Source organism: Podarcis melisellensis, assembly GCF_964234715.1.
Source record: "Podarcis melisellensis genome assembly, chromosome: 3".
Lineage (NCBI taxonomy): Eukaryota > Metazoa > Chordata > Lepidosauria > Squamata > Lacertidae > Podarcis > Podarcis melisellensis.
Genome location: NC_138530.1, coordinates 2,190,450 through 2,203,577, shown reverse-complemented (window position 1 = coordinate 2,203,577; position 13,128 = coordinate 2,190,450). Strand labels below are relative to the sequence as shown.

The following is a 13,128-nucleotide window of genomic DNA, read 5'->3' as shown; positions in this document are numbered from 1 at the left end:
ATGTCCAACTCTTCGTAACCCCATGGACCAGAGCACACCAGGCACTCCTGTCTTCCACTGCCCCCCGCAGTTTGGTCAAACTCATGCTGGTTGCTTTGAGAACACTGTCCCACCATCTCGTCCTCTGTCGTCCCCTTCTCCTTGTGCCCTCCATCTTTCCCAACATCAGGGTCTTTTCCAGGGAGTCTTCTCTTCTCGTGAGGTGGCCAAGGTATTGGAGCCTCTGCCACTGCCCCATGTACAAGGAGACATGTCCTGAGGGATCTATGGTTTCCTCTGTGCCTTGAGATGCCTCCTTCTTCTCTCCCCAGTTTCCAGGCCTCAGAGCTCTCCAGAAGACCTGAAGGCGCTAACGGGGAACGTCAACCGGTTAAACGAAAGCTTCCGGGACCTCCAGCTGAAGGTCCTGCAGCAACCATTCAAAGGCGACTTCCTGGACCACATCTGGCGCCTCCAGGACCTTCTCCAGAACCACTCCGACTCTCTCCTGCTGATGACCAGCTCCCTTCAGAAGCTGGAAGGGGCCCTCAGGAGCCTGCGGTCCCAAGCGGATCAGACAGACCGGGCGGTCTCCAGCCTACGGGAGGCTTTGAACCAGCAGAGCGACTTGGCACAGATGGAGATCTACAAGGTCTCCGTGGAGGGGAACAGCAGCCGTCTCCTCCTGAGGCACCACGAGGGCTTGCTGACGCAGCTGGCATCCCGGGTGGAGGGCTTGAGCGACCAGCTGACCATGGTGGGCGGGGAGGTGGGCAGCATGAACCGGACCCTGTCCTACGACGTGGGCATCCACCACACCCGCATCCAGGACCTGCAGGTCCTGATCAGCAACGCCAGCGAGGACGCCCGCCAGATGCGCCTCGTCCACATCGCCATGGAGCAGCAGCTCAAGCACGAGTTGGCCATCCTCAACAACGTGACCGAGGACCTGCGACTCAAGGACTGGGAGCACTCCATCGCCCTGAGGGACATCTCGGTCATACGAGGTAGGGGTGGAGCGGGAAAGGCCGCTAATCTCACAGGGGGATGCTCAACAAATTTGCAGGGAACAAAATAGAGGGTGGGGGAGGTTATTGGTTTGGTTTGCTTCTATTATGTGTTTTATGTTGGGGCATGTTCAGAGTGCCCATCGCAATGCCAGCAGAGTGTGCCAAAAGAACAAAGCAACACCAAACCATTCTAGGAAGAGTCAGTTGATTTACTGACAGTATAATACACTTTTACACACTTGTAGATGCAGTCTCCTTGCAGCATGTAAACAATGCTCTGAAGCTTGCCTCAAACACATGAACATTTATACTGTATATTGTGCTGAGTCATTCTCACAAGCTTGCTGACTCGTTCTCACATGTTTAATGAGCTGCAGGTGCAGGGCGATGCACGGCCAAATTAAATAGCACACCAGAATCAGCCCTCTCTCGTCCCATATAAATTACCGTATTTTTTGCTCTATAGGACACACTTTTTCCCCTCCAAAAATTGAGGGGAAATGTGTGTGCATCCTATGGAGCGAATGCAGGCTCCTTGGCTTCAGCAATAGCAACGCGAAGCCTCCAAAGCGCAGAGGGAGCGCTCCCTCCGCGCTCCGGAGGCTTCCCGTTGCTTTCGCTGAAGCCTCGAGAGCGAGAGGGGTCGGTGCGCAACGTCCCTTCTCGCTCTCCAGGCTTCAGGGATAGCCGCCTGAAGCCTTTGGAGCACAGCGTGAACTCGCGCTGTGCTCCAAAGGCTTCAGGTTCCTTTTGCTGAAGCCGGGAGAGCAAGAAGATTTTTTTTCTTGATTCCCCCCCCCCCTAAAAACTAGGTGCACCTTATGGTCCGGTACACCTTATGGAGCAAAAAATACGGTAACATTGTGGCGCTTCCCCAGCCACTCTGGGCGGCTTCCAACAAAATATTAAAATACCGTAATACATCAAACATTAAAAACTTCCCTGAACAGCCTTCAGATGTCTTCTAAAAGTCTGGTAGTTGTTCTCTTTGACGGCGTTCCACAGGGTGGGTGCCACTACTGAGAACGCCCTCTGCCTAGTTCCCTGTAACCTCACTTCTCGCAGGGAGGGAACCGTCAGAAGGCCCTCAGCGCTGGACCTCAGTGTCCAGGTAGAACGATGGAGGTGGAGATGCTCTTTCAGGTATACTGGACCGAGGCTATTTAGGGCTTTAAAGGTCATGTTTTCATCTTGTATTTTTATGCGGCAAACCACCCTATGGATGAAGGGTGGTATACAAATTTAACCAATAATGATAATATGTAATTGATGGTAATAGATTGGGAGGGGCAGCTAATAACTCAGGAGCTAGAATCAGGATTCCGGATGACATTAACAGATTGCAGAATTAGGCCAAAACTAACAGAATGAAATTCAGTAGGGGCAAGTGTCAGCTTCTACCCATAAGAAGAAAGAACCAGATGTACAAGTATAAGACGGTGGACACCTGACTTGTCGGTAGTACATGTGAAAAGGATCTAGAGGTCTTGGTGAACCACAAGCTGAACATGAATCAACAGGGTGATGCAGGAGCAAAAGAAAAGGCTAGCACTATTCTAGGCTGCATCAACTGAGGTCTAGGATCCAGATCAAGGGAAGTCATAGTCCCACTCTATTCTGCCTTGGTCAGGCCACATCTGGAGTCCTGTGTCCAGTTCTGGGCACCGCCATTTAAGAAGGATATTGTGCTGGTCCCAGGGGAAAGGTTACTGTTACCGTAGTCAAAGTTCAGTCCTGAGTCACTAGCCTGGAATTAGTCCACAAGGTGCAAGGCGAGGTCCGAAGCAGGGAGCCGGGCGGGGACAGGAACACTCAAAGATCAGAAGCAGGAAGCCGGGCGGGGAACAGGAACACTGGAGGAACAGGACTGGATGCTGGCCGAAACAGCTCTTCAATGACGACGTTGCTCCCGCAACCTGGGACCGGGCTGACTGGCCTTTATCTTCTCTGAGGCCAGGGGCGGTCCCAGCCCCCAGGAGACCCGCCTCCCCTAGCCTTAAGGCGAGCACTCCTCCTGGGAGAAACCAGTTCCCTTCGCCTCTCTGCCCTAAGCCTCTGCAGTTCACGAGAGGCTGAAGGGTTACTGGGCCCAGGGGGAGACTCACCTGTAGGCACTGAGTCCTCAACCACCTCTGGGGCCAGAATGGGTTCACCTGGTGCCTGCTCCTGAGGATCCGGCCCAGGTGCAGGCTCCTCGGAATCAAGGCCCTGCCCCAGTTCAGCCGGCCCTGGAGGCGGGGACTCCTGTGCCAGCTGGGATTCCTCCGGTTCACTCTCAGAATCGGAATCCCAGGCCATCACAGATATTGACAAGCTGGGAAATGTACAGGACCTGGTAAAGATGAAAGGACCTGGAAACCAAGCCTGATAAGGAATGGTTGAAGGAGCTAAAAAATTGAATTCCTACAAATGCAGAACAGGTATTATTTGGCATCTGTAACAGTCCTAGTTCCGCTGATCAAGTGGGCATATATGAGGGTAAGGTAAAAGTAAAAGCAAAGGGACCCCTGACCGTTAAGTCCTGTCGCAAACGACTCTGGGGTTGTGGCGCTCATCTTGCTTTACTGGCCGAGGGAGCCGACGTTTGTCCGCAGTTTTTCCGGGTCATGTGGCCAGCATGACTAAACCGCTTCTGGCGAAACCAGAGCAGCACACAGAAATGCCGTTTACCTTCCCGCCGGAGCAGTACCTATTTATCTACTTGCACTTTGACTTGCTTTCGAACTGCTACCGTAGGTTGGCAGGAGCTGGGACCGAGCAACGGGAGTTCACCCCATGGTGGGGATTCGAACCGCTGACCTTCCAATCAGCAAGCCCTAGGCTCAGTGGTTTAGACCACAGCACCACAAAAGGTAAAGGTCCCCTGTGCAGTTAAGTCCAGTCAGAGGTGAATACAATGGTACCTCTACTTACATGCCCCTCTTGTTAAGTATCCTTCAGGATACCCACGCGGCAAACCCGGAAGTATATTTCCGTGTTTTGACGCACGCACATGCACAGTAGGGCTCTATCATGTTGCTTGTGTGCACAGAACAGGCACCTCTGATTGTGGAAACCTCGGGATCCGACCGGAGCTCCAGAATGGATCCCGTCCGCAACCAGAGGTATCACTGTATAAAGTTGCGGTGCTCATCTCGCTTTCAGGCCGAGGGAGCCAGCGATTGTCCGCAGACAGTTTTCTGGGTCATGTGGCCAGCAGGACTAAACTGCTTCTGATGCAACGGGACACTGTGATGGAAACCAGAGCGCACAGAAATGCCGTTTACCTTCCCGCCATAGCGGTACCTATTTATCTACTTGCACTGGTGTGCTTTCAAACTGCTAGGTTGGCAGGAACTGGGACCGAGCAACGGGAGCTCACCCCGTTGTGGGGATTCGAACCACCGCCCTTCTGAGTGGCAAGCCCAAGAGGCTCAGTGGTTTAGACCACAGCGCCACCCGCTTTATATATGAGGATAAGGCGACCTCGTAGGTGATATGCATTGTGCACCATCCGCAAACCTTTAAATGATTTCTGAATGATCAGGGAGAAAGAGCGAGGTGGTCTGAGGTGTCACTTCAGGCAAAGGCTTAGTAGAGATTTTCACTGTTGGTATTTGGACCTGTCCCATAAACTCAAGCCGCAAAATCTGCCATCCCAGGCAGTCTAAGTGGGGTGGGATGGGAGCCATTGGCACCGCATTTTCCCATCTGGTGGAAACTCATGTGCTCCGTCAATCCAGGAGCTTTCCTTTTGGATGTTGTGCCCAACCCTCTGGATTTGTAATATCGGGATTGGCTTCACCACAAAGGGTTGCCGGAGATTTACTTTAGCAGATGGAGTCAGTGCACTAAATGGGAAGGCCTCTCGCTTGCATTTTGGGGTTCGTTGTGGGGACGGATGGGGGAATTGGACCAGCATCACCCAGAAGCTTGTGCACAGAGGGAATGGCTTGCGGTTCTGTGAACTGGAAGCCTTTTCCGCTTGGGACACCCTGGATCCAGCCATCTGTGAATCGCTCTGAGATCTTATGACGAAGGGCACTATCAAAAGTTCAAAGGTGTATCCCTGAAGGAGCGTCTCCACCCCCATTGTTCAGCCCGGACAATGAGGTCCAGTGCCGAGGGCCTTCTGGCGGTTCCCTCCCTGTGAGAAGTGAGGTTACAGGGAACCAGGCAGAGGGCCTTCTCAGTAGTGGCTCCCGCCCTGTGGAACACCCTCCCATCAGATGTCAAGGAAACTATCTGTCAAGGAAACTATCTGAAAACTATCTGACTTTTAGAAGACATTTGTAGGCAGCCCTGTTTAGGGAAGCTTTTAATGTCTGATGTTTTATTGTATTTTTAATATTTCTTTGGGAAGCCGCCCATAGTGGCTTCCATATTATTATTATTATTATTATTATTATTATTATTATTATTACTGCTACTACTACTACTACTACTGCTGCTGCCGCCATGGTAAATGATCGAATCTTACAAATATGGGGTGGGCATGTGCCCCCTGTAAACGAGCCAATTCCATCCATCTAAGTGGTTGAGCAGGCACTTATGGGGCAAGGCGATCTTGTGGGTAAACTGGTGCCCGGAACAAGACGTTACTGAAAATGAGCATGTGTTTATGTACACATGTACATACTACTACCGTAATTCACTGCATGATCGCCGCCACTGCATAACCATCGCACCCCATTTTTTGGAAATAAAAACAGGCATTAAAAATGTGGTGATTATGTGGTGAATTGTGGTACAATGGTGCCTCAGGTTAAGAACTTAATTCGTTCCAGAGGTCCGTTCTTAACCTGAAACTGTTCTTAACCTGAAGCACCACTTTAGCTAATGGGGCCTCCTGCTGCTGCCACGCCACCACAACGCAATTTCTGTTCTCATCCTGAAGCAAAGTTCTTAACCCGAGGTACTATTTATGGGTTAGGGGAGTCTGTAACCTGAAATGAAACCAGGGCTCATCGCCCTTCTGTCTCTCCATTTTAGGGCCACCTGGACCGAAAGGGGATCAAGGAAACGAAGGGATGGAAGGAGAGCCCGGTCCTCCTGGTTTACCTGGCCTGCAAGGTAAGGCATCATGTGACCCACCAGTGTGTGTCCTGACTTGGTGCACTGAAGGGGCAGGAGAACAGAGCTCAAGTGCAGATTGAACTCCTTCTGACTCACCTAATAATAATAATATTTTATTTATACCCCGCCTTCCCCGGTTCAGAAAACCGGGCTCAGGGCGGCTAAGAACAAATTTAAAACACTTAATTGATACCACACAAAAAACAGCATAAAATACAGTATAAAATGTGAATAGCAATAAATTCAGAATTCAAAAATCAATTTATGGGGGGAAATCCATCCAATAAACATTAGATGATCACCAGGGCTAGCTGGCTAAGTTAGTCCTACTTGGGCCAGCAAGGAGGCCAGGGAAGAATAAGTTGTGGGGTCTCAGAGCAGGTGATCTTCATAAAAGGGGAGGAAAGAGAAGGGAAATAAAAGATCAGGCTAAATTCAAATTGAAAGCAAGGCGGAATAGCTCTGTCTTACAGGCCCTGCGGAAGGAGGTTAAATCCTGCAGGGCCCTGGTCTCATGGGACAGAGCATTCCACCAGGTTGGAGCCATCACGGAGAAGGCCCTGGCCCTGGTGGAGGATAGTCTGACTTCCTTAGGGCCCGGGACCTGTAAACTATGGTTATTCATGGACCTTAAGGTCCTCTGTGGGGCATGCCAGGAGAGACGGTCCTGTAAATACGAGGTGCTTTGTTTGCCACAGCTTTGTGTATACTAAATGTCCCAATTCCAGGCATTTTCTTTGGACATCCTAGAGGAGAAGACTATCGATGACAACTAGCCTGCTCTGCCTCCACTGGATACCAGTGGCTGGAAACTCCTGGAGGCTCTTGAGCTCATATCCTGCTTGCGGTTTCCTATAGGCATTTGATTGGCCACTGTAGGAACACTTGCTGAGCCACAGACCTGATCCTGCAGGCTCTTTCAATGTCCTTGTTCAAAAGATCTCAGGTAGGAGTTGACAGGCAAGGTGATTCCGCCTGAAACTTTGGAAGGACGTTGATAGCATTGGCCTCCCAGTACGTTTCTGGGCACAATTCAAAGTGTTGGTGCTGACCTTGAAAGCCCTAAATGGCCTCAGTCCAGTATACATGAAGGAGCGTCTTCACCTCTGTCGTTCTGCCCAGACACTGAGGTCCAGCTCCGAGGGCCTTCTGGCGGTTCCCTCCCTGCGAGAAGCCAAGTTGCAGGGAACCAGGCAGAAGGCCTTCTCGGTGGTGGCACCCGCCCTGTGGAACGCCCTCCCATCAGATGTCAAAGAGAAAAACAACTACCAAACTTTTAGGAGACATCTGAAGGCAGCCCTGTTTAGGGAAGCTTTTAATGTTTAATAGGTTATTGTATTTTAGTGTTTTGTTGGAAGCCGCCCAGAGTGGCTGGGGAAACCCAGCGAGATGGGCGGGGTATAAATAATAAATTATTATTATTATAAATTGTTATGGTCTAGGTCAGCCTTTCCCAACTTGGTGCCCTGCAGATGTTTGGGGCTACAGAACCCACCGGCCAGCACATCGGAACAAGCATCAGCCATAAGTGCTCAAAAGGTTCTCTCTGAAAGGACCCTGAAGGAGAGTCTATTTTGGCTGCAAAATTCTGCTTGCGGGTTTCTGGTCAGCCGCTGTGAGTGCAGGATGCTAGATTAGATGGACAACCACTGGCCTGATCCTGCTGGACTGCCTTTACACTCTCCTGCTCTTAATGCAGGCTTCAGTTTCGCCCTAACAGGAACAGCTCTTATCCTTTCCGTCTGATCGCAGGCCAGTCGCCCTCCGTGGTTCCATTCAAACAAACAAGAAAGCTTTCTTCTTCGCTGCCTTCTCCCTTTGCTTGCGGAAGGTCTTGAGTTTACCCTGGCACTGCGTCACTAACCACTAACCAGATGGCTCCAAGGCAGGAAGCAAAGGGTTAGCCTTAGCAGTGGAGAGGCAGATCTCTCCTCTCGGCTTAAAAGACTTGTGTTGGGGCAGCTATCTCTCTGGGGGGCTCCCTCTCTGGAAGGAAACCTTGGCGCATGGAAAAGGGGGTGCATGGTCGCTCGCAAGCGCCAGTATTTTTCAGGGTCTTCTGATCTGTTTTGTGGGTTTGGAGTGAGCCGCTTAAAGTTTCAAGAAACTCCCTTCCCCCCCCCACCTCCTTCACTGAAACCGCTGTTTGTAGAAGGGAAATTCAATTAAAGCCCTGAAGGAAAACACGATTTTCTAGCTAAGTGGAAGCTTATGTTATGTGCTCTCTGAAAGCTCTTGGCTGGAGGACAGAGTGCCACCATTAACCACCTGTAATTGCCTGAGATTTCTGGCACAGCGGAGTTATGGGAGAAATGGCCTGGGATAGATTTAGATTTCCTGGGGGCACCCCATTGCCTGGGAGGGGGTGGAACAGAAGAGGATGTCTTGCTGTGGCCGCTTGCTGGGTTTTTATCTTGGGCCATGCCCTGTGTGAGGTCCAATTTTAAAGCTGGGATTGGGCTGGGGTGCCCCTGAGCTCTTGCAAAGCTTTTCCTGCATTTCCCAGTGGGTCTTCCGAAACTTACACTCTCGCAGAATTCTAGAGTTGGAAGCGAGCCTGAAGACCATCTAATCCAGCGGTTCTCAACCTGTGGGTCCCCAGATGTTGTTGGACTACAACTCCCATCAATCCTGAGCTCTGACCTTGCTAGCTAGGGGTGATGGGAGTTGTAGGCCAACAACATCTGGGGACCCACAGGTTGAGAAAGGCTGAATCCAACCCCTTGTAATGCAGAAATTTGCAGCTGTTACATATGGGGATCGAATCTGCATCCTTGGCGTATTCAACATTGCACTCTAACTAACTGAGCTAGTGGTTTGTCTAAGGGCTCAACCACAATTTCCACTTGAGCCATGCCTAGAAAATATGACTCTTTAGCAATAAATCAGAACAAACACCAATCTGTCGGAAACCCAAATCCATCCATCCTTCCTTCCTTCCTTCCTTCCTTCCTTCCTTCCTTCCTTCCTTCCTTCCTTCCTCCCTCCCTCCCTCCCTCCCTCCCTCCCTCCCTCCCTCCCTCCCCCCTCCCTCCCTCCCTCCCTCCCTCCCTCCCTCCTTCCTTCCTTCCTTCCTTCCTTCCTTTTCTGTCATGTTTGTACAGTGGTACCTCTGGATGCGAATGGGATCCGTTCCGGAGCCCTGTTCGCATCATGAGCAGAACGCACCCGGCGTCTGCGCATGCGCGGGTCACGATTCGCCGCATCTGAGCATGCGCGTGATGTCATTCTGAGTGTCTGCGCATGCACGAGCAGCGAAACCCAGAAGTAACTCGTTCTGTTACTTCTGGGTCGCCGCGGGACGCAACCTGAAAAGATTTAACCCGAAGCGACTCTAACCCGAGGTATGACTGTATTTTGAAAAAATTATAAATATTTTTAAAAAGAAAATTGTTTGCTCTGAATGAACGACCACTAAAGAGTGAGGGAGGGGTTGGGGGAGGGGTGGACAAAAGGCCACTTACTGGGTTCATGGCAGAGGCAAGATTCGAACTGAGGGCTGGGAAAGACCCCTGCCCCAAACCCTGGATATCTTCTGCCAGGCCTCGTAATGGACAGTTCTGGGGAAAACAGGTCGATGGCCGAGCTCAGTTTGAAGTATCTTCCTGTCATCCTTTCAGCATTTGTCTGGAATCTTCGCTGTTGCCATTGAGACTTTTCCTGCCACGGATGAGCAGAGCAGAGCCTGGCTTTGATTTAATTTAACTGATTTAATTATCTGTGTGTGGGCTTTGGGGTTTGTTGAATTTTGCAGTCTAGGATTTATCGTTTGTAGGACCGCTTTTATGTTTTTTAACGTTACATTTCCTAGTGCTTGCTCCTAAGATTTTTATGATTGTTATTTTTGTGGCTATTCCACTTAATTCCCGTTAGGTAGGCTTGCCTGTTGAGATTCAATGGTGCCTGCCGTGTTGCATACCAAATCTTTAAAATGAGAGGTATTTGGAGCATTTTGGGTTTTGACAATGGCCACCCAAGACCAGTTCAGGTGTAATGAGGCTGACATGAGGCAATATGACTGCTGGGTGACTGTAATGGAGATAAAAGAGCGGTCCTTATGGCTTCCATTGGCCCAAACCCAACTGCATATTCACCGGATCCTAAGGAAGGTGCAGCTCATCGGCCCATTTAAAGCAAATTTCTCCAAGGCACAGTTACTGATAAATCCAGCACTATATATCCGTGGTAAAATCCATCCACAGTCTGCTAAGGGGCCTCAACATCAGGAAGGAATCCCCCAAAATGCTGAGAGGCAGCCCGAGCTCCAAGTATCTAGGGAAAGAAGAACAAGCTCAACCAACCTCGTCTCCCTGTTTTAATTCCGGCTTGTTCTTATAACTTTTGAATTTTTTTTGCCATTTTAAAAGTGCTGGATAGATTGTTGTTGTTTAGTCGTTTAGTCGTGTCCGCCTCTTCGTGACCCCCTGGACCGGAGCACGCCAGGCCCTCCTGTCTTCCACTGCCTCCCACAGTTTGGTCAAACTCATGCTGGTAGCTTTGAGAACTCTGTCCCACCATCTCGTCCTCTGTTGTCTCCTTCTCCTTGTGCCCTCCATCTTCCCCAACATCAGGGTCTTTTCCAGGGAGTCTTCTCTTCTCATGAGGTGGCCAAAGTCTTGGAGCCTCAGCTTCAGGATCTGTCCTTCCAGTGAGCACTCAGGGCTGATTTCCTTCAGAATGGAGAGGTTAGATCTTCTTGCAGTCCATGGGACTCTCAAGAGTCTCCTCCAGCACCAGAATTCGTGGGGTCCATGGGGTCACGAATAGGCGGATATGACTAAACGACTAAACAACAAAGATCCCTCCCTCCTCACAGAGCCCTGTAGCTGGATCCGGCTATGAGGGATCACCAAAGAGAAAATAGGTCAACTACTCCTGTGCTTCCACCAGCTTCTCCTCAGCAAAAGCCACTACGTATTCCAAGCGGAGCAGACAGGAATCTAGATGAGATTAAAATTTGTACCAGGATTCACTTCGGCTCCTCGCAACTGCCTCTCGGGGGATGAATGTCTCATCTCTCCTCCTAATAGATCCTTGTGCATCTTAGCAGGCCTTGCTCCTGTCAGAAGTGATCTGCCCTAAGGAAAGGATCCTTCCCACGCTCAGGAGATTAAGAGCTGAGTGGCCTTAGCATCTTATCTCATTGACATCCACAGAGCGGGAGGCTCTCCAAGAAACTGTCATCCCCTCGCAATTTAGAGAAAGCCGACATCGATCGTACCTCTGGGCACTGAGTCCTGTAATGTTGTGTTAACGTAAAGTTGGAAAGGAGACTCTAAACTATCCAGATTCCTGGCCGGGCTCTAAATGAGCTGTTACCGCGTGAGGAAAAGGTCTCAAAGCCGCCGCAGGACCGCCTCATTGAAAACATATGCCTGGAACCCCCCAGGATCTTGGCAAATGGGATGGCAGGCTGCAGTTAGTGGGTGAGACAGTGTGGCATAGTGGTAGTTGCGCCTGGGCCTGGGAGAGACCAGGGTTCGAATCTCGCCCCTCAGCAATGACGCTCAGAGAGAGACCTTGGGCCAGGCTCTGCCTCTCAGGCTAACCTACCTGACAGGGTTGTTGTGAGGGTTAGATGAAGGGGAGGGCGATGCAAGGCACCTTGAGCTCTGTGAGGGAAAAGGCAGGATATAAATGCAATGAAGAAAGGCAATGAATGCAATAATAATAATAATTTATTTATACCCCGCCCATCTGGCTGGGTTTCCCCAGCCACTCTGGGTGGCTTCCAACAAAACACTAAAATACAATAACCTATTAAACATTAAAAGCTTCCCTAAACAGGGCTGCCTTCAGATGTCTTCTAAAAATCTGCTAGTTGTTCTTCTCTTTGACATCTGCTGGGAGGGCGTTCCACAGGGCGGGCGCCACCACCGAGAAGGCCCTCTGCCTAGTTCCCTGTAACTTGGCTTCTCGCAGCGAGGCAACTGCCAGAAGGCCCTCAGAGCTGGACATCTGTGTCCGGGCTGAATGATGGGGGTGGAGATGCTCCTTCAGGTATACTGGACCGAGGCCGTTTAGGGCTTCAAAGGTCAGCACCAACACTTTGAATTGTGCTCGGAAACGTACTGGGAGCCAATGTAGGTCTTTCAAGACCGGTGTTATATGGTCTTGGCAGCTGCTCCCAGTCACCAGTCTAGCTGCCGCATTCTGGATTAGTTGTATTTTTCGGGTCACCTTCAAAGGTAGCCCCACAGAGAAAGAAATTAGTGTGTGTGGAGTAAACACCAGAATGCAGCCTCATAACCCCAAGTTTCAACTGCCCCATTTGTATTGAGGCAGGTGGGCTCCTTCCACCTGGAGAAGGTACTTCTGTAGTAAGTGGAAACAGCAGCCAACTTCTCTCGTTATGCTGTTTTAAATGTGCATTTTATATTTGACTTCACTTAGCAATGGTGGGGTTCCCCCCCCAAAAAATATTTAAGGTTTTTTTGGTTGACTTTGTTCGTGTTAAATATGTATTCTGTAGTTGACTTCCTTTGTAATGTTTTATTTGTAATGTTTTATTTTGATATCTTTAAGAGAATATTTTAGTTTTCTCTTAATTACGTTGCTTTGACTGTATATATTTGACTTTCTTTAAATTGTTTTGTTGATGTTTTAACGTGCTATAAACCGCTTTGAGATTTTTCTTGGAAATATAAAGCGGTATAGAAATGAAACTAATTAATAATGAATTTTCCAAGTGGAAAAATTCCTACCAGGCCCCTCAACGGTGACCAACCAAGGTCCATAGCAAGGTCAAGGAACGAAAACCTTATAGGGCGGGCAGGTGGGAAAAGCAGGAACAGCTGGCAGGTGGGAAAAGAGGGAGATCCCCGGCCGCATCCTGCCTTAAATAGAGCAGGCCACACCCCCAGAGCAAGCCAATTGGCTGGCCAGGAGGTGACGTGGCCGGGGATTCCCCCAATTGTGCAGAGGTGCCGTGACGCCCCACAACACCACCTCCTCTGCAGGGCGGAAGTGGCTTTGTTTGTCTAGTCATCCCTTAAGTCATAAATTCATGCAGCGATGGGATCCTGCACATTTTCTCTGTCTGGGGCTGAAGAGAGTTGAAGTTCAGTAATATCAGGAAGGTCAC

General features: G+C 50.1%; 1 protein-coding gene across 1 annotated transcript in view; it reads left to right on the top strand.

The window, feature by feature from the left end:
* The window catches only part of SCARA5 (scavenger receptor class A member 5), a 103,635-nt gene that overhangs the window by 57,903 nt on the left and 32,604 nt on the right, over window positions 1–13,128 (top strand). Inside the window, exons 4-5 of the mRNA XM_081904170.1 lie at window positions 312–986; window positions 5,961–6,041. Coding sequence (XP_081760296.1) covers window positions 312–986; window positions 5,961–6,041 — 756 coding nt within the window. The remainder of the gene's footprint in view (window positions 1–311; window positions 987–5,960; window positions 6,042–13,128) is intronic.